The sequence below is a fragment of the Limanda limanda genome, chromosome 9, assembly GCF_963576545.1.
Source record: "Limanda limanda chromosome 9, fLimLim1.1, whole genome shotgun sequence".
Classification (NCBI taxonomy): Eukaryota; Metazoa; Chordata; class Actinopteri; order Pleuronectiformes; family Pleuronectidae; genus Limanda; species Limanda limanda.
The window spans coordinates 5,041,991-5,068,253 of NC_083644.1; the positions used below are offsets into that span (position 1 = coordinate 5,041,991).

The window sequence follows — 26,263 nt, forward strand, 5'->3', positions numbered from 1 at the left end:
GCGAGGAGGTTTCCTTGGTGAGATGAGCTGGAAGCTGCACCTTTGTGCTCCTCTCAAAGAGTTGGATGGAAAGAGAAGATGTGAGCTGGAGCAGCCAGGCTTCTCCCCTCGACAATGCAGGAAGAGAGGCTGGAAGCCTTCTCTACTTTGAGGGATTGAAGAAGTAGCCTTATAATCGCCCGGGACCTCACACGTCATGGGGTCCAGAGTGACCAATAGGAGTTGTCCCTTGTGGCTTTGCACACCTTTGTGTGAAGTTGAGGAATCCTGGGAGACTGAGTTCCCTGTGCTCTGGCTTTTTCCGGAACGATGGAACATGTGGTTTCAGGCGTTTGACTACACACATAGGCTGAAGAGGAGGCCTTTGGTTTTACAAAAACACTGTGCCAACACAAATTAATAACAAATAATGTGAGTTTATATATATATATATATATATACATTTGTGTGATATAAAAAGTAAAGGATGTTGCTACACTGAATTTCCGTCAACAAAAAAATCTTTATCGATTTTGTCAAGGTCCCTTATTGACTCGAGATTAATGCTGTTCTTCTTTGGTTCATGGTGATAAATGTTGGATCTTAAAATGTCCAACTTTGAAAACAGATATAACACAAACACACCACAATGATTAAAACACACACAACAGACAGAAAAGTACAGGAATCAATGGCTCTGACTGTGTAGTCGCACACAAACTGATATTACCCATGATCCTCTACTTCCTGATCCCGAGGAGCGACTGCCGTAACAAATCCACCAAACTCTGTTCAGAACTCTTCATTTTTTAGTGGCTTATTTGAAATATCATACATGTTCACACTCACTCGTACACATGTATTATGAAGGAAAACATCTGTAAACATCTGGTGAAGGGGATCGATATAAAATCACTCAGCCTGTTGTTCTGTTCAGTGCCGTGTCGTTTCTCTGGTACGACAAAGTTCATCGTTTGATCATCCGTGATCTGCAAAATATGGGAAATCAATTATGAATATGAGGGGGAGGTGTCGGTTGAAACAAGTCACTCAGCGTCATGCTGACATTTTCTGCCGACTCCGCTCACTTTCTGGAGCAAAAGCTGCCGCTCTGTGCTTTTCTCTCAGGCAGAGACAGAACAGGGAGTTCACAACCTGCTCGTTCTCCTGAATTACAACGCAAAGATAGAGGTTTTCATTTGTGTTTCTGTGATTGTGGGTTTGCAGGATGTATTGTGTGTGGTGTGTCAGATTGTATTTTGGTACAGATTGGGTTCAGAGCCAGGATTTTTCTGTCTTTAAAATTGAGGAGCCAATGAAAGTGTTGAATAATCCAATCTCACTGAGAATAATTCATGGATCTTGATGGTGTGTGTAGGGGACTGATATCTATCATTGTGTGCACCTAATACATCTGTTTTATATTTTGTAATGTTTTAAAAAAAATAATAAAGCCATTTTAAAATTCTTCCTGTCTTAGTACAATTTCACTTGATTTTTTTTTACGTTTTGTTTCTATTATTGATTGCTTTGCTATGTATTCATCTCTTAATTTTAAAGTTTAACTGACATTAAAATAAATGTTACATGTTGTCAATCACATTTAATTTTTTTTCAAAAGGTGCTCTGCAGATACAATGGTTAATCGATGGACTGAAACCACTGGGTGCAGGTCGCAGGTTTAATATTGCTGACATGTCTCAAGCTCTCAGTCAGGCTCCAACCCCCCCCCCTCCCACCCCCATTGACCTGTTTTCCACATAATCAAAAAAAGTACACGAAACCGCCGCGTTTAAGAAACAAATCCATTTTAATATATACATCAACCACATGGAAATGTAACAGTAAAAACAAAAACATAAAAGCGATATTTTCTGAAGGAATAAAAAAAAACGAGATGAACCAAGATGTGAACGTTTTTCTTATTTACAACACAACGGACAGTGCGTCGGCCACCATGTGAATGGCTCGGAGAGGGTCCGCGATGTCCTTCAGTTTGTCCTTCCTCAGGACCCAGTCCGGTGCAAACCTGGGGAGCAAACACAGGATGGAAGTGAGCATCTCAAACACCAGCACGGCTCCGTATCAGACATGTTCAGGACACGGGTCGCTACGTACTTGGGCGCAGGTTTGGATTTCCGAGGCGTCGCCGGCACAAAGAAGCTCCCGTTGACGGACGCGTTCATCTTCTGTTTGGTGACGGTTCTTTCTGCGTCCATCTTGTGTTTGCGAGCAGTGAGCCGGTAGATACTGCGAATCTTGTCCAGCACTTTGGGCAACTTCATAACCTCCTAAAGGTAAACGACGACAAAAAGTTGCATTCCGTTTAAAAAAAAAAAAAAAACACTGTTGTTTACCATCATGTTATTTGATTAATTGTGTTAAATTGTGTTATCGTGGCTACGGACCACAGTGCGGCGCTTGTCTAGCAGCAGCAGAGCGAGAAGGAAACAGGCCTTGGTGAAGATGCTGCCGCCCTTTTCTGCCACTTTATCCCCGGCCTTCTCCCGATATCTCTGCAGCAGGTCCAGCAACGTCTCCACGGAGTTCTCCACCGAATACACTGCCTCGATAGTCTTGTGGTACTGAGGAGGGAAACCAAGAAGGAGCGAAGGAGGGAGGCGCAGAAAGAAAAGGAGAAAAGGTTTTTTGCAGATGAGAAACTGAGTCTAAACATCGGAGGAGTCTGAAAGAGAGCAGCTGTGGGTGAGTGGTACCTTCGAGAGGTTGAGCAGGATCTGGATGGAGAAGGTGATCACGTCCATGCAGGGGACGCTGCGGTTGCAGCAGCGGATGAGCGTGAAGATGACGTTGGTGGCTCCGCTCTCCACCAGCCGCTCGCAGCACTCTGGTGACAGCCTGGTGGCGGTTTCTGTCAACACACACAACACACGCAACACGCATGTTAGCATGTTTTTCTGTCGGCTTCTGCACACTTTAAAGTAAGACAACACGAGTACTGGTTGTTCTTACAGTTGTAGTAAGAAACGTTATAGTTGCTGTGAAGCGCTGAATCGGCAGAAATGTGAAAAGTCTTACCGAGGTTCTTCAGAGCCTCCAGGATGTAGGAGAAGTGTTTGTATCGGAGGAGGTAGTCGAGTGCGGACGACGTCTTGTTGCACAGCTTGTCCTCCTCTCTGACGGCCGCCGACACTTTGCGCAGGCGGTGTCTCAACTTCACCAGCTTGGCGTTGTCGTTCAGTTGGCGGGAGCGGTGTCCTCTCCACAGAGCCTGCAGGCAAAGGCGAGTAAAGATAAAATCACAAGTCAGGACATTTTTTTTTGGGAAAGAATTTAACTTGGAACTGACGAAACAATCCTCATCGCTGAAGCCAAACCCTCTGACTGCGGTACCTGAGCTTTGACAATCCCTTGCTGAACCCTCCTCTGGCGCCTGAGAAGGAGGAAGTTCCTGACCGCCTGCTGGATGACGGACGCTGCTCTGTGGCGCCGGGCCAACCAGCACCTGACGGCTCGCTGGGCGGTAACCACTTTCCTCCGGTCCTCCAGATACCGTCTCCTCTGCTGCGTCGCTCTCACCCATCGCTGAAACAACAACCAAGGGAATCATTTGAGGGAAATACTTTAAATGCATTTCTAATCGTTTTCTATTTTGAACAATGACATTGGGAGTAGGGCCGGGCGATTTTTCGATCCCGATCCGGGATCGCGCTAAAATTTTGATCGATTTCGATTATCTCCTCGTGACGTGTATTCGATCTCACGTGGCAAAAGTAAGCGCAACAACAGTGTCGGAGTCTGCCGGCTGCCGTCTGCAGGCAGGACACGACACGCCCCCTTCCCATCGTGAGAGCTGCTGCAGTTGCGAGAGAGAGAACGAGAGAGAACGAAGTTGAAAAAATGAGTGAAACTGAAGTCGGGGACAGCGAAAATAATGCCGAATGTGAGAGCGACATCACTACGTCACCCGGAACCGAAGACATTGTCGGAAAAAAGCGTAACGCGACGTCAGTTGTGTGGACGTGGTTTGGATACGGCTAAAAGGACGAGGAGCAGACGAAGCCGGTCTGCAAAAAAAAAGCCGGCGCTCGGTACCGGCCAGGACGGGAAACACCACAAACCTTTTCAAATCACCTGAGACGGCTCCATCCCAGTGATCACACAGAGAGTTTGACTCTGGTTTGACTCAAGTTTGCACGACACCAAACAAAGAGACGGGCAAGACCACTACGTCTCCCGTTAGCATCGCTAACGTTAGCGATGCTACGTTAGCAAAACAACAGTCCATCCAGTCGTGTTTTGCAGCCATTGCCCCATATGAAAACAATCGAAGCGGGGGGAAAATATAACGAGCGCCATTACTTATTGTTTAGCTACAGATACGATGCCCCTGAGCCCGGTGGAGAGGGACGGCTTCAGCAAACTGATCAAAAACTACATATCGTGTTAAGAATCGAGATCGATCAATACGGAAAAACATATCGTGATAACATTTTTTTCCCACATCGCCCAGCCCTAATTGGGAGTTGTTTTTTTTTTTTTTACCTGTAAGGCGACGACACAGTGAATCTGTCTCTTAGCAGACTCCAAAGCCCAGTGAGCTCTCAGGGCTCGTTGGATCCTCATGGCACTGAGATGATGGAAGACCGCCGAAGTAAAACGGCGCCTCCTCTCTGCCATGGCCGCCTCCAGTGCCTGAAACATAACAACACAACGATTGTACCATGATTATGTTCAGCCAAATCACATTAAAAAAAGTTTTTGATTCCTTCCAGGCAGGTAATAGAAACATAATGAAGATATAAATAAATATACATGTTTATCGTGATGGATTTATCACTGTATATAAAAGACTGTCTAGTTCTATCAAACTGTGAACTTTAAATAGAGGCCATTACCTGTCGCCTTGCAATCCAGGCTCTGCCGCGTCTCTGAAGTGTGATGGCAGCTCGCCTGGTTCGGATGTAGTGGTTCCTCTCCTCCGTGCCTCGCTGCACAGCCCGAGTCCTGCGCTGAAGTGTCACAGCCGCCTCTCTCTTCCTCTTGAAGATACGCCTCAGTGTTAAACCTCTCCAGCACGACTGGAGGATGGTGGCAGCTCGATGTTGGCGGCTGATTTCCCTCCTGACACGCCAGCCTCTAAGAGCAGCCTGGAGGACAATGGTGGATTGTTTCTTTTTCAGGAACGTTTCTGTGTCTCTCCTCTGAAGAACACGAGAGCGGTAGTGTCTCTGGATGATGATGGCGGACAGTCTCATGGCCTGGAATTTGACTTCCTCCCTGTGCTTTCTGAACAGAGACTGAATGACGGTGGCTGCCTGGTGCCGGCGAGCAACTTCCTGTCTGACCTGCTGACCTCTGTAGGCTGCCTGAAGGATGGTGGCTGCTCTGCGTAGTTCCAGGTAACGTGTTCTTTGTGCTTTGGCTGTGACCGTTGCCTGATATTTTCGCTGAATGGTGAGAACGGAGGATTTAAACTTCAGGTACTGCTTGTGTTCACAGTGGGCTCTGTAAGCTCTCTGGATAACACTGGCAGCACAATGTCTTTGTTTGACGATTCTTCTGGATTTCATTCCTCGGAAAGCAGCTTGTAGTTGAATAACAGCTTCTCTGACCTCATGGTAATGTTTGACGTCCAGGTCTTTCCGTCTCTGAGCTCTGAACCTCTGCTGTAACACACAAGCTGCCCAGCGTTGTCTCCTGAAGGCTGACTGCTGTTGTTGCCTTCTGAAGTTTGCTTGAATGACAGTTGCTGCCTTTTGCATCTTGGAGATGTTGCATCGTACCCGATGACCTCTGAAAGCTGCCTGAAGAACAACAGCAGAACGTCTCATTTGCAGGAAGCATTCTCTTTCTTTTCTCTGAAGAACAAGGGAGCGGTAGTGTCTCTGGATGATGATGGAGGACAGTCTCATGGCCTGGAATTTGACTTCCTCCCTGTGCTTTCTGAACACAGCCTGAATCAAGGTGGCGGCCTGATGCCAACGAGCAACTTCCTGTCTGAGCTGCTGACCTCTGTAGGCTGCCTGAAGGGTGGTGGCTGCTCGCCGCATGTTTTGGTATTTTTGCATTTCTTCTTTTGCTGCTACGGTAGCTCGATACCTTCGCTGAACAGCGAGCACAGAGGATTTTAAGGTAAGATACCTCCTGTGTTCACAGTGGGATCTGAAAGCTCTCTGGATAACACTGGCAGACTGATGCCTTTGTTTGACGATTCTCCTGGATTTCATTCCTCGGAAAGCAGCTTGTAGCTTAATAACAGCTTCTCTGACCTCATGGTAATGTTTGACGTCCAGGTCTTTCTGTCTCTGAGCTCTGAACCTCTGCTGTAACACACAAGCTGCCCAGCGTTGTCTCCTGAAGGCTGACTGCTGTTGTTGCCTTCTGAAGTTTGCTTGAATGACAATTGCTGCCTTTTGCATCTTGGAGATGTTGCATCGTACCCGATGACCTCTGAAAGCTGCCTGAAGAACAACAGCAGAACGTCTCATTTGCAGGAAGCATTCTCTTTCTTTTCTCTGAAGAACAAGGGAGCGGTAGTGTCTCTGGATGATGATGGAGGACAGTCTCATGGCCTGGAATTTGACTTCCTCTCTGTGCTTTCTGAACACAGACTGAGTCAAGGTGGCGGCCTGATGCCAACGTGCAACTTCCTGTCTGACCTGCTGACCTCTGTAGGCTGCCTGAAGGATGATGGCTGCTCTTCGGATGTTTTGGTAGCTACGCATTTGATCCTTTGCTGCTACAGTAGCTCGATACCTTCGCTGAACAGCGAGCACAGAGGATTTCAAGGTAAGATACCTCCTGTGTTCACAGTGGGATCTGAAGGCTCTCTGGATAACACTGGCAGCACAATGTCTTTGTTTGATGTTCCTCCTAGACTTCATTCCTCGATATGCAGCCTGTAACACAATGGCAGCTTCTCTGACCTCATGGTAATGTTTGACGTCCAGGTCTTTCTGTCTCTGAGCTCTGAACCTCTGCTGTAACACACAAGCTGCCCAGCGTTGTCTCCTGAAGGCTGACTGCTGTTGTTGCCTTCTGAAGTTTGCTTGAATGACAGTTGCTGCCTTGTGCATCTTGGAGATGTTGCATCGTACCCGATGACCTCTGAAAGCTGCCTGAAGAACAACAGCAGAACGTCTCATTTGCAGGAAGCATTCTCTTTCTTTTCTCTGAAGAACAAGGGAGCGGTAGTGTCTCTGGATGATGATGGAGGACAGTCTCATGGCCTGGAATTTGACTTCCTCCCTGTGCTTTCTGAACACAGACTGAATCAAGGTGGCGGCCTGATGCCACCTAGCAACTTCCTGTCTGAGCTGCTGACCTCTGTAGGCTGCCTGAAGGGTGGTGGCTGCTCGCCGCATGTTTTGGTATTTTTGCATTTCTTCTTTTGCTGCTACAGTAGCTCGATACCTTCGCTGAACAGCGAGCACAGAGGATTTTAAGGTAAGATACCTCCTGTGTTGACAGTGGGATCTGTAAGCTCTCTGGATAACACTGGCAGACTGATGCCTTTGTTTGACGATTCTCCTGGATTTCATTCCTCGGAAAGCAGCTTGTAGTTTAATAACAGCTTCTCTGACCTCATGATAATGTTTGACGTCCAGGTCTTTCTGTCTCTGAGCTCTGAACCTCTGCTGTAACACACAAGCTGCCCAGCATTGTCTCCTGAAGGCTGACTGCTGTGTGTGTCTCCTGAAGTTTGCTTGAATGACAATTGCTGCCTTGTGCATCTTGGAGATGTTGCGTCGTACCCGATGACCTCTGAAAGCTGCCTGGAGAACAACAGCAGAACGTCTCACTTGCAGGAAGTGTTGTGCGTCTCTCCTCTGAAGAACAAGGGAGCGGTAGTGTCTCTGGATGATGATGGCGGACAGTCTCATGGCCTGGAATTTGACTTCCTCTCTGTGCTTTCTGAACACAGACTGAATCAAGGTGGCGGCCTGATGCCAACGAGCAACTTCCTGTCTGACCTGCTGACCTCTGTAGGCTGCCTGAAGGATGATGGCTGCTCTTCGGATGTTTTGGTAGCTACGCATTTGATCCTTTGCTGCTACAGTAGCTCGATACCTTCGCTGAACAGCGAGCACAGAGGATTTCAAGGTAAGATACCTCCTGTGTTCACAGTGGGATCTGTAAGCTCTCTGGATAACACTGGCAGCACAATGTCTTTGTTTGATGTTCCTCCTAGACTTCATTCCTCGATATGCAGCCTGTAACACAATGGCAGCTTCTCTGACCTCATGGTAATGTTTGACGTCCAGGTCTTTCTGTCTCTGAGCTCTGAACCTCTGCTGTAACACACAAGCTGCCCAGCGTTGTCTCCTGAAGGCTGACTGCTGTTGTTGCCTTCTGAAATTTGCTTGAATTACGGTTGCTGCCTTTTGCATCTTGGAGATGTTGCATCGTACCCGATGACCTCTGAAAGCTGCCTGGAGAACAACAGCAGAACGTCTCCTTTGCAGGAAGCATTCTCTTTCTTTTCTCTGAAGAACAAGGGAGCGGTAGTGTCTCTGGATGATGATGGCGGACAGTCTCATGGCCTGGAATTTGACTTCCTCCCTGTGCTTTCTGAACACAGACTGAATCAAGGTGGCGGACTGATGCCAACGAGCAACTTCCTGTCTGACCTGCTGACCTCTGTAGGCTGCCTGAAGGATGATGGCTGCTCGCCGCATGTTTTGGTAGCTACGCATTTGATCCTTTGCTGCTACAGTAGCTCGATACCTTCGCTGAACAGCGAGCACAGAGGATCTTAAGGTAAGATACCTCCTGTGTTCACAGTGGGATCTGTAAGCTCTCTGGATAACACTGGCAGACTGATGCCTTTGTTTGATGTCTCGTCTGCATTTCATTCCTCTGAAAGCAGCTTGTAGGCGAAGGGCGGCGTTTCTCTTGGCACACAGGTGGTGCATCTCCTGCCTCACGTCTCTATTGGCTCTGTGACGTGCTTGCAGTACACTGGCAGCCCAGCGCAGCCTCCTGTAGCAGCGTCTCTGCCGGTACTGTCGGAAGCGAGACTGAATTGTCACGGCCGCTTTGTGCTGGATACGCAGCTGCTTTCTGACCTCACGTCCCCTGGAGGCCGCCTGTAGACAAATTGCTGCCCTGCGCTTTGACAGGTAGTCCAGACGGTCTGCTCTCGCCCGGGCCGCTGCTCTGTACCTCTGCTGACAAACCAGAGCTGCCGTCTGGATCGCCCGAAACCTATTTCTGTCTCGAACTGCGAGGAACTTCCTTTGAAGGACTGTCGCAGCCCGGTGCATCTCTGCAACCTGCCTCCTGGCCACGTGACCACGATACGTCGCCTGTACGACTACAGCTGCAGATTTCATCGATCTGTACACGTGGAACTCTCGGTCCCTGAGTCTTTTGGCTCTGTAGCGCTCCTGAATAATGAGAGCAGCGCACTTTGCAGCAAGGTAAGCCGTACGCATTCTGTACATCCTGAACCGAGCTTGAATTGCTCTGGCAGCGTGGTGCCTCTTCTTTAGTTCTCCTCTGACTCTAAATCCCCGGTAGGCAGCTTGAATCTTTACGGCGGCCTGCTTCAGCTGCACGTACTGCTCTCGCTGTGTCCTGCCGAGCATTAGAGCTCTGTATCGACTCTGAATGACGATTGATGCACTCTGAAGGAGAACATATCTTTTCCTACATAAAAACATCCTAACAGAAAACTGGATGACAGTCGCTGCCTGGTGGCGTTTCTTCAGCTCCATCCTGACTCTCAGGCCTCTGAACGCAGCTTGAAGAGTGACACAGGCTGCTCGCGTGCGCAGGTACGATTTCCTCATCTCCTTCCCAGCCGCCCAAGCTCTGTAGTGACGCTGAATGACGACAGCAGCAGCCTTCTTTGACCTGTACTCTGCGCGAGCTTTGTGTCGACGGTAATAAGCCTGTAGCACAGCTGCACACTTGTGGCGTTTCTCTATCCTCTTCCTGTCGGCTCTGCCTCTCCAGTGAGCTTGTACGACGAGCGCCGCGTTCTTCAGAGCCTCGAAATCCCTCATTGTCTCACGGGCCAAAACCGCAGCTCTGTATTTCTGCTGTATGACAGCGGCGGCTTTTCTCAGGGCGAGGTAGCGCCTGTGGGCGGCGTACCTCCGAAAAGCTGTCTGGATTACCGCTGCTGCCTGCTGCTGTTTTTTCACAGACTCCCGAGCCACTTTTCCACGATAAGCTGCCTGTACGGTAACAGCAGCACATCTCATCCTCACAAACGTGCGTCTCTGCACGTCTCTCTGCACCGTGGCCCTGAACCAACACTGAATAACGACGGCGGCGCATCTCATCTTTTCCACCCGTTTTCTAACGGCGTGCCCCCTGAAGGCGCTCTGGACGGTGATAGCCGCGCCGTGCTGTAGTTTCAACAGGTTAAAGCGGCGCCTCTGTGCGTGACCTCTGTACCGGGCTTGAATGAGTAAAGTGCTTCTTTTGATCTGCCTGTATTGATGGAGACTCGTCTGCATTCTGAACCACGACTGAATCCTCACAGCGGCAGTCGTTCTTGTGGCCGTTTTCTCCTCGTACCAATTCTTAAACACAGCTTGAATCACTTTGGCGGCTCTGTTTTCCTTCTCTGTTTTCTGGGCCTTCCATCTCCTGTACGCTCTCTGTAATGTCACTGCTGCACTTCTCAGGGCGAGATAACTTTCCCGATCCCTGCGTGCGAGAGCCGTCGCTCGGGTGTGCTTCTGAAGGACGGTTGCCGCCCAGTAGATTCTTCCGTAAGCACCGGCCGCCCTTCTCATTCGCCATTGTGCCTGGACAACAATGGTGTAGTATCTGAGGCGATGGTAAGTCCTCGTAGCTGAAAACATTCGCCACTGAGCCTGTAAGGACAAGATAAGACGCAGCCATTCAAAGAACAATCACACGTTCGTTATGCACCAAGTGTCCTTGCTGTAACAAAATGGACAGACGAATGCGGTCAAGGATATTGAGTGGACTACAAATTCAGGACCAACATCAATGTGTCCTCGGATAAAATTCTTTTAGAACCAGGAACAAAGTTTGAGGCGACATAAAAAAAATCACATTAAGTCGAAATAAACACCTGAGAATGCTGAAAAATATATTATTTTATATCCAGAGAAGTCGGCCTTCAAAATCAAGTCTCGATAGTACGACAGAGTATTAGGTTCACTTAAAGGGGGGAAATTCGGACAATTAGAGGATTAGGTCATAATACAAGAATAAAGTTGTAACATTATCCGCATAGTCACAGTTCTTTTAAGAAAAAGTCACAATTTTACAATAATGAAGTCGATTTTGAATCAAGAGAATCACAGGTTCTCCTTGATCCAAACATTTTTCAACATGTTCAATATGGCCGTAATACTTTGTGTTAAGATACCTGGTCAGAAAGTCTAAATAGATCATTGCATGTGTGTGTGTGTGTGTGTGTATAAAAATACCTGGATGAGAGTTGCTGCTTCTCCCTTCAGAGCCCGGACCTGAGCCTCTCTCTGCAGCCGCAGCCTGTTGCGGACCGCGTGACTCCTCCAGACCGACTGGATGACGACGGCGGCTCGATTCTGCCTCACCGCTCTGCGCTTCTGGAGAAAAGTCCTCACAAGCACCTGGATCTTCTCAGCTGCCGTGTTTCTTTCCTGTGTCAAATATATATATTTTTTAAATAAACGTATTTAATGTGATGGGCATCTATCACAAAATGGCGAAGGGTCACTTGAGTTTATCTACAACGTCTCTGTAATCAGTGGAACATCAGCTTTTACCGAAATTCAACACAAGTTTTCCCCATGTTGTATTTTCCGATCATTCCAAGAAAGCGCCATCAATGACGATCACATAAATACCAATATACAATATATACAGTAATTTATCATAAAATAAAAAACATTAAATCAATTATTGGATACATTTGTATGTTTTTTAGTTCAATTTCCAAAACAGCTGTGGCAGATGTTGCTTCAAAATCAATAACAGCCATCTGTCACATTACTGGACAGAGAATGTGGACAAATAAATGACTTTAACATCAACGAACAGGGTTTGTAACAAGCAGTGAACCGACCTTGTAGAGCTGCAGATCCTTCTTCAGCCTGTAGTTCCTCCAGGCGCCCTGTATGACCCGAGCGGCTCTGGTCTCGTTCCGCAGGTCGAGCAGACGGACGCATAAGAAGGTCAGGTAAGACATCACCACCTGGAAATACACACGGGTGAATGAAGGCAGAGCTGCAGTACGTGGTTTTACCCAACGTGTTTAAATGCTTTATCCCCAAATAGAAAAACAAACATTTGGAAAGATGGATAAATAACATGTTTTACTTTTCACATGAAAACCCTGCTCTGTGCAGTCTGACCCTTTGGTCTGTGTTTGTGTGGGATCCTGCCGGGTTTCCGCTCTCACCTTCTCGCTGGGGATGGTGTTGGACATGTCCGCCGGGTTGATCATGGCGGGGACGCCGCCCAGGAAAGCCACGGCCGTGTTGACCAGTCTGAAGTTGTTCTTCTCATTATCCAGCAGCTCTTTAAATGCCACTGAGGGAGACTCTGGGCCTGTTCACAGAACGACAAGCACCACAAGTCATTCTCTACAATTCTACACCAGAGCCAGCAGGTATGAAAACAAGTTTAAGCACATACAGTTAACTTTATAACAATGATATAGCATCATTTAAAGGTGTCAAATATCAAGGCTCATTCCTGGACTCAACACAGATATGATATGCACACAGACACAGAACACACACATACCGTTCAGGCCCGTCGGAGACGAGTCAAAGGAGCCGTCCGAGTCGCTGGCTGAGCAGCTGAGCTCCAGACGGCCCCTCGGCGAGCACTCCACGGTCTGCGTGGTGCCGTGACTGACAGCCTCCTCTGGCAGGAGGCCGGGGTGATAGTGGTGGATGAGGTGGCAGAGGACGCGGCCGTCCGAGAACGCCACACTGAAGTTCTCCACCTGCACAGACACACAGCAGACTTGATTCACGACACGTCGGAGACTGTGACGGGGATTCAGTGAATCGTTGTAGAGTCGGACGCTGTGTTGGTGTGAACAGAACAGTGTTGTTTTGCTGTGATCAAGGTTCATAGGTCACATGAAACACAGGGAATCTGACAAACTGATTTAATTTCACTGCTTCAAATCTGGAGGGAAATGGACCTAGCTCATTAGCTACGATAAGACAACAGCTAACATGAGACAGAGAGAGAGAGATAGAGAGAGGGTAAGACAAAGAGAGATAGAGAGAGACACAGAGACAGAGCGCACTGACTGAAGAAACTTTGAACAAAGACATAAATTGCTATCATATATAAATATATATTATGTCATATTATATACTATATATACTGTACTATTCTTATATACTGTCTAACAATACCATTACCATCATATCATCAGTACTATTACCATCATCTTGCCACTGCACCTTATCTACCTATTTTATTGTATTTTATCTTGTGCTTCTGTTTTTTTATTCTTTCTACCTCAATATTTTTAATTTTATTCTATTTTATTCTATTTTATTGTATTCAAATATACCGGCTGCTATGACAACTTAATTTCCCTTCGGGGATGAATAAAGTATAGGGTTGCAAAGGGGCGGAAAGTTTCCGGTAAATTTCCGGAAACTTTCCATGGGAAGTTTAGCTCGGGAATTTTGGGAATTTTGAAAAAAATAAAACTACACAAATTAAATGCTGAGCAATAAAAACATCATTCAAAACTCTATTTTAAAGATGTATGGAATGCAGCACACGCTGCATGTTGAGTTTCAACCCTCCACTGTGCATTCTTCCATCACATGCACAGATAACTCCCAGCATGCTTCACTCTACAGCAGGGCTATTGAGGCCTGCTGTAGAGTGCAGGACTAGTCAGGTAAGTTTCAATGATATTACTGGAGAAAATATATTAGCATGCTGATTGAGGATGGTTCATCTGTTCATCTAGCCTATTTCCATTCATTTATCCATCAATTGTAAATTATGTTCACAGACGATTCCAATAGTTTGGCTAACTATTTATATCTCTGGTATTGCATTAATGTCTTTTTACAAACTTTTTTCTCATCTTATTCTACAGAACAATGCCAGGTGCACTATCTCATGTGTGGAGACATTTCACCCCATCCAATGTAGAAGGAAAGGCTGTGAACATTAGCAGATACTGTGCAAAGACCTATGTTAAGAATGACAAAACAAAATGTTTATATTTATGTCTGTATATGACAAGGTAAATACAGTAAGTATAAATTACCTACAACATTTTCAGTTTATTCCCGTTAATTCCCGTATATTCCCGTTTATTCCCGTATATTCACGTTAATTCCCATGGAAAGTTTCCAACTTTGAATATTCCCGGAATTTTGCAACCCTAATAAAGTACTCTATCTATCTAAACCCAAAGGCTAAAAGAGAGAAATAGGTCAATAATACATCACATGGAAACCCAGTGGACAGACGCACAGTGAGACAGCACCCAGCCTCACAAGACAACATAAAACCAGGACCAGCGTCACAACTTCAAACGTCAGTATTTCCTTTTGCCTCTGAGCTGGAAATGTAAAACGCCATTAACTCGCCTTCAGACCGTAGAAGTCACAGACGGCGCGGGTCCAGTCCATCAGCAGGGTGATCTTGGCGCTGCTGTTCTCGTACGGCAGCATCGTCTTGGCGGGAGTCGGCTGAACGGCCCGATCGGCCCTCAGAGATCGCAGCCTCCGTTTGGTCCTGAGCGTTCTGCGCAGGAAGCCGATCTCGTCTCTCAGCTGCTCCTCGTCCAGAATCACCTCCACCTGAACAGATCGTTTGATATCAGCTCAGTTCACGGCTCGACAGGAACGACTGGAGTTTAACGAGCAGGTGGGAAACGCACGTGAAATGCAAAGATGATCTTCCACAGGAGGCCCAGAGTCTTCTCTCGGTGTCCATCAACCACGTCTCTGGATTCAATGATGGACCCTGAAAATACAGAAACAAACCCCATGAGCTCAGAGCAGGAAAACATTATATTCCCATGGACTAGGATCCTTTGTCGCGTTGGCATCGGATGATGAGGGACCACGACCGAGGCGGCAGCTGATAATGGATTCTAACTGGCAGCGGTGGACAATGACTGTGGACTATAGTGGATCCATCCTGATGCTGGATCGTGGTCTTGCTGGCTGCTGACCAGAGACTATGATTGCAGCGGGACTGCCTGACACATAGTATTGAAAAATGTTTACCCTCATCGATGCTGCTAAAAATCCTGATGATGTTTTCTTACACCTGACATCTATTGCACTTGTGTCCGTCCTGAGAGAGGGATCCCTAACATGTGTCTCTCTGAGGTTTCTACATATTTTTACCTGTGAAAAGGGTTTTTAGTAGTTTTTCCTTACTCTTGCTGAGGGTTAAGGACAGAGGATGTCACACAATGTTAAAGCCCTATGAGACGAATTGTTATTTGTGAATGTGGGCTATACAAATAAAACTTGATTGATTGATTGATTGATGGATGGACTGTTTAGAAAGATGGGCGGCATGACAGCTCCAAAAAAAGTGAGGCTGAATTATCTCAGTTGCCCCCTGGTGGCTGGGTGTAGTAATACGTCGTTGATACCTGATGATGTGACCAATGCAAGATGGCAGCACCGGTATCCTGGATATTTTGGTTTCATTTTTTCCAGGAAGTGAAGACTGACGTACATCTTCATTTAGAGTTTATGGTTGAGATATTGGGACAAAAAGTTATTTCCAGCTAGTTCTGACAAAACTGATTAATGTATCAATTAATTAAAAAAAATAATAATTTTGATTCGTCATCGTGGATTATTTATTATTTATAAATTTCCCCCCCTTGAGCTTTGGAAACTGAGGTAACAGAATAAACTACTATTAAATGAATCAAAACAGAAATACTATTAATTGACACATAGATTCAGTAGGTAGTTGCAGGCCTATAATGTTAGAAATCCATGATTGTGTAAAAACACATTCATTACTGAATGATTTAAAGACGCCCATTTAAAACATTGTGTATGTGATTATTAAGTTTAGATTTTCCTTCCTGAACTCTGTCAGATTCTTTCACGTTCAGCACAAAATCAGATAAAAGGCAAAACAATCCAGTTTTGTCCTCGAGCGCCTGAACAACTGCAGCCGAGTTTGATCAAACACTAAAGTTATGCAGTGAAATGTCAGTGTTCGGTGCTCGAGGTGAAGTTTTTCGGGCGGTGAGATGTTTCTAAATGTCAAAAATCTTGTTCAGTGTTGAAAAACATCGGGTGTCATCTTGTCGAGGGCAGACGCTGCTTCAGGTTCAGCGTCTGCCTCTGGGGTTTTTTTTAGTCTTTGCTCAGGAGGAAAATAATAATCACCAAGTTCGTCCTTGAGCTCGATGTTTTTGCTTTTGAGGACTTGCAGAGCGACGTCCACGTTGTGGACCTTCTGCAGGCGGCTGATGGCCGGCAGGCGGAGCTTCGCCGACAGACTCCAGTCCTGGACGAGCAGCTCCATCACACGTCTGAAAGGAAACCAGACATCGAAGAAACAGAGTTTAAGAAGATGATCCATAGGAATCTTTGTATACGTCTATTTGGTAAATGGATTTGTATTTATACAGCGCTTTTCTAGTCTGATGATCACAACTCAAAGCGCTTTACAGTACAGTTTCACATTCACCCATTCACACACACATTCATACAGTGCATCTACTTGCAGCACTTTGTTATTCTATGGGGGGCTATTGAGGGTTCAGCATCTTGCCCAGGACACTTCGGCATGCAGATGGTTCAGACTGGGGATCGAACCGCCGACCTTCAGGTTGGAGGACGACCACTCTACCCCTCAGCCACAGCCGCCCGTCTGTCCTATTGTCACTGTTAACTCTTAGTAGTGTTGATTATCACGATGATCTACAATTTAGATTCTACATCATTATATGAAAATGACCCTGCACAGCTGCTTTACAGGCTTTTATCTACGGAACATTTTGGTTATTACATTTAGAAAAATCGAATGACCGAAAGGACGAGATCGCGGGTACAAGCGGCCGAGATGAGTTTTCTCAGAAGGGTGGCTGGCGTCTCCCTTAGAGATAGGGTGAGAAGCTCAGTCATCCGTGAGGGACTCGGATTAGAGCCGCTGCTCCTTTACTTAGAAAGGAGTCAGCTGAGGTGGTTCGGGCATCTGGTAAGGATGCCCACTGGGCGCCTCCCTTGGGAGGTGTTTCAGGCACGTCCAGTGGGGAGGAGACCTCGGGGAAGACCCAGGACTAGGTGGAGAGATTATATCTCAACACTGGCCTGGGAACGCCTCGGGATCCCCCCGTCAGAGCTGGTCAATGTGGCCCGGGAAAGGGAAGTCTGGGGCCCCCTGCTTGAGCTGCTCCCCCCGCGACCCGACCCCGGATAAGCGGATGAAGATGAGATGAGATTTAGAAAAATCTGTATGGTATAAACTTTACTCCACAACAATTATATGTTTATGATTTTCTACATTAAAAAGAAAGAAAGAGCCATAAAGAGACCCTCCAGAAATCAGAAACCCTGACTCGGCTCCACAGGACTGATCCTACTCAGTCCTGTGGCTGAATCTGACCTCTGCAAACTGCAAACATCCCAACAGGGATCGGAGCATCACATTAACTTTACAATAGTCTCACTCACACTAGACGGATGCCACATTTCAGGTCCACCGCCAGATTCTTCACGGAGTAGTTGAACTCGTCCAGCGGCTTCTGGACGTGGGAGACGGGCAGCCCGAGGTAGCCGAGGTGCCGGGGGAGAATTCCCTCTCCGCTCAGGAAGTCTCTGGAGAACGCCAGGAGCAGGTCCTTACTCGCCTGAACACAAATCAATTATATTAATTAGCAAGAAACACACAGATCGGTAGAGATTTATATAACCCATCAATATCTAATGGTGATAGGGACCCTGCTAATGGCAGGGAAACATATACATTAAATTATCAAATACTGGAACATCATGGTGAAACCCAATAATATAGAAAATATATTTCTGTTAAACCTCAATTATCAATGAGCAGCTTTTTGGGTTAATACTTTTATATTGTTTATAAAATGTATAATAATATAACGGCAACCTGTCCAGTATACACTCCCTTTAGTTGTGTATTTAATGTTTGTTGTTGATAAAGGTGTGTGTGTGTGTGTGTGTGTGTGTGTGTGTGTGTGTGGTGGTGGTGGTGGGGGGGGACTCGGCCCACCTTGAACTCTGCGTCCACACAGAACAGACAGGGGTCGTGCTCGATGAGCCGAGACTCTTTGGCCTTGTCCAGGAAACAAACCAGCAGGAGCAGCTTCTTCAGTGTAAAGCGAGACAGCGCCTCCTCGTGGCCTAACGCAGAAAATGTGTAAGTATGAAGATATGCACAACACAGACAAATTAGTTTTGTTCTTGAATAAATAAATGAATAAATAAAATCATATAGAATCCAAAAATCAAGTCTGGGAATTTGGATCTTATAAACCAGATAAACTATCAATTCAATCTTCTAGTAGTAACACATGGGAGACTTCAGTTCAGACAACAGAAGAACCGATGCTCTTGAGTTACCGTCTTTGTAGAGGTTGGGCACTTTGGCATGTCTGAACTGTGCGGCGATGTCTGGATTCCAGAGCAGCCGCTGGAGGACGAACATGGCCAGACCCAGGGCGTCGCTGTTGCTCTCCAGAGAGATCAGCTCCCCGAAGATCGTCTGAGGGCCGACGACAGGTTCAGTGTTGATCTCAATTGAATGTTAGCTGAGGAAAACACGGTCGTATCACTTACCTCGAGCCCGATCCGCAGCCACAGCGGATTGTAGGAAAGCAGCCAGTCGAGCACTTTTTTGCGTTCACCTGAAAATTTCAACGGAAAAGTGAAATAAAAGTTACGCGTAAGATGAATCCGGAGTTTGATAGGAACTTCAAAAATCACAACAAACTGGACATTAGCAGGTTTCATAATTACCGATGTCCTTCCAAAGATGGCGATCTTTTCGGACGAGCAGCCTCCTGGCCTCCACCTCCACCTCCAGCCTCTGAATGGCCTTCACCATGGCGTCGGAGGTGAACAGCTGGCAGGCGGAGCGACGCAGGCGGTTCAGCTTGCGTCGGGCCGTGTAGGTGCTGAAGGACATCTCCTCCTTGGTGGGAGCTTTGGGCACGCTGAAGTTGTTGTTGTCGTTGCCCATGGCCAGGGACACAGCGCTCACTACACAAACAAAACATGGAAAAGAATTAGGTGCAGGCTTAATTAGGTGCAGGCTTTGGAGAGGCGGTGGACTAGTGGCAGAGAAGGGGTCTCTGGTTCGATGCTGGTTCGACTCCAAGGTTCGTCTCCTCGGAGTTTCGGCGGAAACTTGCCTGGATGGTGTAACGAACCTGGACCTGTCCAAAGTTCAAAAAGACTCTTCTCCCTACCCTGTCTAGTGCCCCTGAGCAAGGCACCTTACTCCCCCAACATCTGCTCCCCGGGCGCCGTACCTGGCAGCCCACTGCTCTGCTCTGCAGTGTGTCCTGCACCAGATGGGTGAAATGCAGAGGACTAATTTCCCCAATGCATGAGTGTGTCTTTGCATGTTTGTGCATGTGTGTGGGATTAATAAAGTGTATCTTCTTCTTCTTCTTCTTCTTCTTCTTCTTCTTCTTCTTCTTCTTCTTCTTCTTCTTCTTCTTCTTCTTCTTCTTCTTCTTCTTCTTCTTCTTCTTCTTCTTCTTCTTCTTCTTCTTCTTCTTCTTCTTCTTCTTCTTCTTCTTCTTCTTCTTCTTCTTCTTCTTCTTCTTCTTCTTCTTCTTCTTCTTCTTCTTCTTCTTCTTCTTCTTCTTCTTCTTCTTCTTCTTCTTCTTCAAAACCTCACATGTGCCAACTGTGAATGTGAACACTCTTTTAAAGCTACTTTTTTAACGTGAAGGTTTGGTGAGTGGGTTCAATCTCCTGTGAGAAATGAGGAACTGACTGAGAATCAGCTCCAGCAAGTTGAGGAGTAAAACTGAACAGTAGGTCAGTTAAAAAAATCATTTATCTCCTATATTCAGCAGGAAACCTTCAAAATATGAAGAATTCTACCAGAATCCTTGGTCTAGGAAGCCGGGGATCATGGGTTACATCAAGTTGTGTCTCAGGTCAGTGAGTGGGACGCTGATAATGTAATGAGAGGTTTCTTGAAGCTGAACCCTCCTGTTTCCTTTTACTAAGACACAGCTGATCCGTTACCTTTGGCAACTTCAGTGTTGACTTTGAAGTCGTCAGGAGTGAGGACGTAGTTGAGCCACCACGTGAATCCTGTCTCCTGCTTCTCAAGCCACCGCTCGTCAAAGAACATGTTCTTGGCAGCAAACGGCATCGGGTGCCTCGGTATGGCTGGAGGAAGAGGGGCGGGTGCGGAGAGTATGAAATATCATTTTAAAGATTAAACTAAATGAAGATACTTATCGATAAATTAAAATTTCCTGTGCTGCCGTCACGTACCTGTGTGCAGCGGCAAAATGAAGTTCAGCTTTGCCTGCGCGACGGCGACAACTCTTGCCTTCTTCGCAGTTGAAGCACATTTTAGAGATGGTGCAACTGTAAGAAACAGCAAAAGTTATTCTAGTGTGTGGAAAGTTTGCGTCACTGTGAATGACCATCAATGCTAACGTCCACACGGACATCAACTCTTATTTAATAACATCGTGTTCTACCTCGTGGGGTGTGTTTGGAGCTGGGCCGCTGGGCCTGGGCGGGAACCACAGGCCGAGCGCTCTTCAGAGACGATGCAGTTGTGGAGCGAACTGAACCTGAGGGGGGGGGAAGCATCAAGCAAAGATTTGTGACTTTTTACATTTTTACCAGCTTCCCAGGGAATAACTCAAGGATCTTGAATGAAAATAAATCAGGCATATTAAGGGAACTGGTGTTTATGCTTGTGTGAAGGGGACAGTTGCTCTACTGAGTGACATTAAGGTTTAAGCTGTTCTTGATGCTGCCTTCTAGTAACATTGCTGAACTTTAATGTATTATAGACATTTCAATTATTTCAACCTCACTGATCACAATGGGGTGAAGAAAGAAAATAATACCTGTTAGAAAAGGGCAAAATTACTCCCACCATAAAGAGCATTAAATTAAAAATATTAACTAATGAAAAAGGGCCAGGCACTTATATATACATGAACTTAATAAACAATAGAGAGATCTTTCTTGTCATTTTTCTGTCTCATTAGTGCCAGTGTTGATGATGTCTTCTTCCTGTCGTGCTCCTTTTTCCTTTTCCTCTTTCTTTTCCTCTTCCTCAATCTCTATCTCTATCTCTATCTCTATCTCTATCTCTATCTCTATCTCTATCTGTTCCTATTTGCGTGATTTCTGATCAAAAGTACCAAAAAAAATACTAATACTCCACAGGTGACTGGGATCCAAAAAGCTTTTATAACCTCGAACTGCTCTAAGCAGTGTTAAAGTTCTGTACTCATTATGTTTCAAACATCCAACATGTGTTCACTACACGTTTGCTCACCCGCTGTTCTCCGCTGTAACGCACTTCTCTCCTGCGCCGATCTTGAAGACTCAGTTTTTGCGGCCACCCACTTGCTCCTCTTGACCGGGTGAGTTTTAACCACCTCCTCCACCTTCGTATCACTTCTCAGAAACCTCTCACTCTTCCTCTTCTTGCTGTTCACTGCCGTGTGAATGGGAAACGCGTCTTCCAGGGTGAGCAGAGCCGCAGAGGCAGCTGGACTCTGCTCGTTCGCGGTAACGTCTGATGAGAGGTCGCGGCGAAGAGGAGAAGACGAGGCTGCGGGTGACGCGGAGGCGAGAGTGAAAGAGATGGAAGCGGTGGCTGCAGGAGGAAGTGGGGAGGTGAGTGAGAAGGAGAAGCGAGTGGGAGCCATGGAGGGAGGGGATGTGATGGGGAAGGTGACGGGTGTGGTCGGGCCATAGACGCCTGGGGCCGGGCTGGAAAAGGTGAACTCTGCCGATTGATGCGTGTCATCGCACAGGCGGCTGACTCCTGTACTTCCTGTGTCCAGGTCGATAACAGGAAGTTGAGGCGAACTCGTCCCAGAGTCAACCTGACTGCTGCTGTCAGACAGCTCCAGTGTTTTCTCCAGGAGCCGTCGCCGTGACTTCTTGATTTTCCTTCCACTGAGACTGTTCTCCTCCACCGGGGCTTTGCTCTTGATCACTGTGGCAGAAGTAAAAGGCGCCTTCTTCACCATTCCCTTGTCCTCGGCAGCTTCGTGCACCGCGACCTTGTTGCTGACAAAGAAAGTCAGTCTCGGCTCCTTTGACTCGGCCAACTCGGGGCTGTCCGGTAACGCCTTGAGGAGATTCCTGTCGGGTCCCCGGCCGTCAATCCCACTCTTGGATTCCAGTGAATCCGACAGGAGGCAGCTGGAACTACTGCCGTGAGGACTGGTGATAGTGAAGCTCAGATCAGAGTCAATGAGGGCCAGTGCATCTTTCAGAGACAGAGCTGGGGCTCCGGTTAACTCTCTGTTACCATCATCATTCTGTCCTGTGGCAGAGAGAGGGCTTCCTGTCTGGATACGAGGCATGATCTTCTTAAACCTCTCTGGTGTCCCAATGGGTGAGATTGTCTGGTTCAGTATTTTGGTCAGATCTTTGTTTTCAGGTCTGACCCCCCAGGCGTCCGGGCTGGCGGACATGTCCATCAGCTTCGCGGCCGGGACGAGCAGGACGACGGGAGAGCTCCTGTGGGTGTGATGGACGTTCTCCTGGTCGGACGAGGCCAGAGACTGTGGCATCAGTTTGGGGTTTGAAGCCTTCAGCTCCTCCGAAGTCCGAGAGAGACGATGGTCCCCGGGGCTTTGCTTCATGAGCGACCTCTCTCGCACGGCCCGGCCCTCGTTCAGGGACGCCAGGGGGCTGCGTGGCTTGTCCCGTTTGTACTGCGGCTCTCGGGACACTTGGAAGGTTTTGTTGGCCGACATCTTCAGCGGGAGCTCCGCCCCCTTTCTTCGAGGGGCAGTGACTTTTCCACCCTCCTTTTTGTTTTTGATTGTGTCCCATAAGCTTTTCTGAAACACACACATGAAATAAAAGAAACTCAAGGAGTGAAATACTTCTCGGATCAAACTTGATGCAGATTTTGTCCTTTAGATTAATTTACCAACTCAGGTGTGAATTGTTGGTGGAGCTCATGGAATTTTTTAGTTTTTTCACTTTCTTTAAAACTGAATTACATTATGTACTATGTCTTTGCGGTATTTCTCTGTGAGGTGTCATCCTATGCACTAACTTTTTTCTTTTTTTGTCTCTCTTTGGGTGGGGGGAATTATTTATTTAATTAGTTTTATTTCATCTATGTGTGTATTTCTTTTATTTTGTCATGTTATTTTCTTTAATGTTTAATGTAGAGTGCTCTGCATGTTCTCTTGCATTGTGAAAATATTTGGAAAAATAAAATATTCAAAAACAAAAAAAACAAGTTGGATTCTCAGATACTTATTTTGATGCTAAACATCAGATTGAATACCTCCCCCATCTGCATACACATTCTATGAGCAATATATTGATGTATATTGGACGTTTGTTATGTTGCAATAGATTAAATGTATATTGTGATAATTACTGATGTATTGATTTGCCCAGCCCTGCTTGGCCAGCTCCTCTGTAGCTCTCCTGTCTCACTTACCTTTTTCTTTTTGGGCGCCTCTGCCCTCCCCAGCATCACGGCCTGGTGCTTGAGGACCCCGTTGGCGTTGAAGACGATGAGCTCTCTGATCCCACCTTCCTCTGCTGGGGTCCAGGTTATTGTCAAATCGAACGAGGACTCAGGCTGCAAACACACAAAGAACAAATCAACACCTGGCTCAACTTCGGGCTTTGCAATAGATGCAGTTACAGCTTTTTCTTCCATTTCTAATGCTATTAAACTCCTGTGCAACAGTCTTAAGCCTTGTGGTGACATGGATTTTGAGACAATAGCACTGAAGTTGTTGAATGACCACTTACACCTTAAAGGGTTGCTTATCATGTGGAAACAGTTTTATGTACCAGGCCTGTCTCTCTATCATTTTACTGAACTCTGCATTTCTCTTTTTAGTGTGTTTTTGTGTCTTTGTTGTTTGTCTTTACATATGTGGGTAGGAACTAAGTCCTGTAAAGTCCTTTGTGATTCTTACTTCTGTACAAATAAACTTTACTCACATACCCAATTACATTTTCTTTTTAAATAAAGAGCACATGGGATAGGGCTTGGACAATAACAACATGTAGCTTCATCTCAGTTACAGCAGTAAATAATGTCAATATAATAAATAAATCACATTACAATGGAAAGAGCAAGAGGATATAACACATCACTGAACTCTTCCCATTAGTTTATATGAATGTGTGACAGTAGAGGATCTCATTCCAGACTATTAATAATAAAGTTGTGTTTTAAAGAAGTGTGGCAGAGAGATGTGTTTATAAGCTCATTCATATTAGGTAAAAGACAACAGAGCGATGGAGAACCTCTACCAGACGTGAACCTGGACGATGAGAACATACACATTTCCATCTGAGTTACTGAAGGACATAAAAACTGAAATCACATTACACTGAGAGATGACAAATAGAAACAATCTGCAACAGCAAAATGACAAAAACAACTTCTATAGACAGTGAAAAGAGGAAGAAGATATTAGAACTCATCAGGTTTAATCTTCCAATGGTTGTTTATATGAATGTGTGACAGTAAAGGATCTAGTTCCAGACTATTATTAAAATAAAACATGATCTGTGACCATTGGTACTGATGTAGAATGGGACTAGAAGGAGTGCATGTGTGTGGTTGTGTTGTGTTTTAAAGAAGTGTGGCAGAGAGATATGTGTTTATAATAAGTCATATTAATCTGTAAAAGACAGCAGAGCAACTATAATCACATTACCCTGAGAGAGATGACAAAAAGAAACAATCTGCAACAGAAAAAAATGACAAAACAACTTATAGAGACACTGAAAAGAAGAAGAATATGAAGGAACTCATCAGGTTTAATCTTCCACTGGTTGTAATATGAATGTGTGACAGTAGAGGATCTAGTTCCAGACTATTATTATAATAAAACATGATCTGTGACCATTGGTACTGATGTAGAATGAGACTAGAAGGACTTCAGGTGTGTGTAATAGCTCGTTTATCATTAGCAATAGAAGCTAACTGACATGTTGGATCCTGGTTGGTTCCTCACCTGGATGAAGAAGGTGCTGTGGTCCACGGAGAACCCTTTGCCGGACGGGATCTTCTCCACCCGGACCTCGGCATCCACATCCTCGGCCGGGTTCTCCAGCCTCAGCACCACCGACCTGGAGGTGCCGAGCTTCAGGGACCCGAACGACACGAAGGGGGCCTTGGAGAACTGGATCAGACTCAGGACCGGGACCTGGTTCTCCTTGTCGGTCTCGTCCCTCCGACCCGGGCTGATCTCCAGGAAGCCTCTCCGCGCTGCACTGCACGGTTCCGCCATTTTAAACGAGTTAAGTTAGCACAGCAGCTAGCTACATGTTAGCTTGTTAGCTTGTTTTTTAAAATAAACGCATATGTCCTGCTAGAAATTCCGACTGACACTAAAACGTCCAACAACAGGGATCCCAGTTTGAAATGCGGTCGTGTTGCTGGCGAGCCAATCACAAGCGAGGGACGGCCGCGGGTTGGCCAATGAGGAAAGAGTTTACAGCGACGGACCAATGGGCTGCTGGCTGCGTGTTTAAACTGCCACCAACCACGCCCTCTTGCTCTGAGATCCACAAAAACGAAGCTGTGCGTATCGGATTTTTTTTTTTCTTTTCTACAGCACAACTCAAAACAAACGACTCATTTAATCCGCCCACTTATTTTTTGAATCATTTCTTACCAACGCCGAAAGTGACGAGTAAGAACAGGAAGTAGAACATCACCACTTAAAATAAGATACTTACAAATAGTTTATTTTTACGTTATTCTTGTATGTTATTCAAGATTCAAGACTCAAGATTTTTATTGTCAAATGAACAGAGATAACATGAAGTAGTCACTGTCAATGAAATGCTTGGGTCACACACTCTCTTTAAGCAATGCTCAGTAATTTCAACCCAAAAAAATAAAATAGAAATAGTAAAAAATAGAATAAAAAAGAATAAAATAGAATAACAATGAAATAGAATATCAAACATTTAAAATAGAAAATAAAATATATACATCTAAATATATATCTTTAAAGATGAATGTTCAATTTGTGCAGTAGTGCAAATATAACAATATTATAAACTAATCCACGTGTTTCGTATCAGTGGTAAACTGTACACGATCTTTGTTGTACTCATATCATGTCTGGCTTTAGGTAATATTGCATTATTATGGACCTACAATACCACAAATACTTTCCACAAACATTCAT

General features: G+C 45.9%; 1 protein-coding gene across 1 annotated transcript; it reads right to left on the bottom strand.

Annotated features, from left to right (window-relative positions):
• Positions 1–1,808: 1,808 nt before the first annotated feature.
• Positions 1,809–25,354, bottom strand: aspm (assembly factor for spindle microtubules). The gene is made up of 27 exons (XM_061078841.1): positions 25,079–25,354; positions 23,539–23,682; positions 21,397–22,921; positions 20,582–20,677; positions 20,370–20,465; positions 20,115–20,261; positions 18,870–19,112; positions 18,690–18,757; positions 18,474–18,615; positions 18,124–18,254; positions 17,565–17,740; positions 16,275–16,420; positions 14,789–14,874; positions 14,496–14,708; positions 12,664–12,868; positions 12,317–12,465; positions 11,981–12,109; positions 11,361–11,555; positions 6,392–10,775; positions 4,839–5,734; positions 4,486–4,635; positions 3,334–3,525; positions 3,019–3,211; positions 2,697–2,851; positions 2,388–2,564; positions 2,098–2,270; positions 1,809–2,008 (listed from the first exon to the last, which is right to left on the bottom strand). Exons 1-27 carry the CDS (start codon positions 25,352–25,354, stop codon positions 1,906–1,908), a joined length of 10,590 nt encoding a protein of 3,529 aa, XP_060934824.1. The 3' UTR covers positions 1,809–1,905.
• Positions 25,355–26,263: the final 909 nt, after the last annotated feature.

Coding starts and splice junctions, on each gene's coding strand:
- aspm (XM_061078841.1), bottom strand. CDS start 25,354: ATGGCGGAACCGTGCAGTGCAGCGCGGAGAGGCTTCCTGGAGATCAGC. Junction 16,421..17,564: donor AAATGTGGCATCCGTCTAGT/GTGAGTGAGACT, acceptor GTTTCCTTTCAG/ACGTGTGATGGAGCTGCTCG. Junction 5,735..6,391: donor TCTTCAGGCAGCTTTCAGAG/GTCATCGGGTAC, acceptor CAGCTTTCAGAG/GTCATCGGGTACGATGCAAC.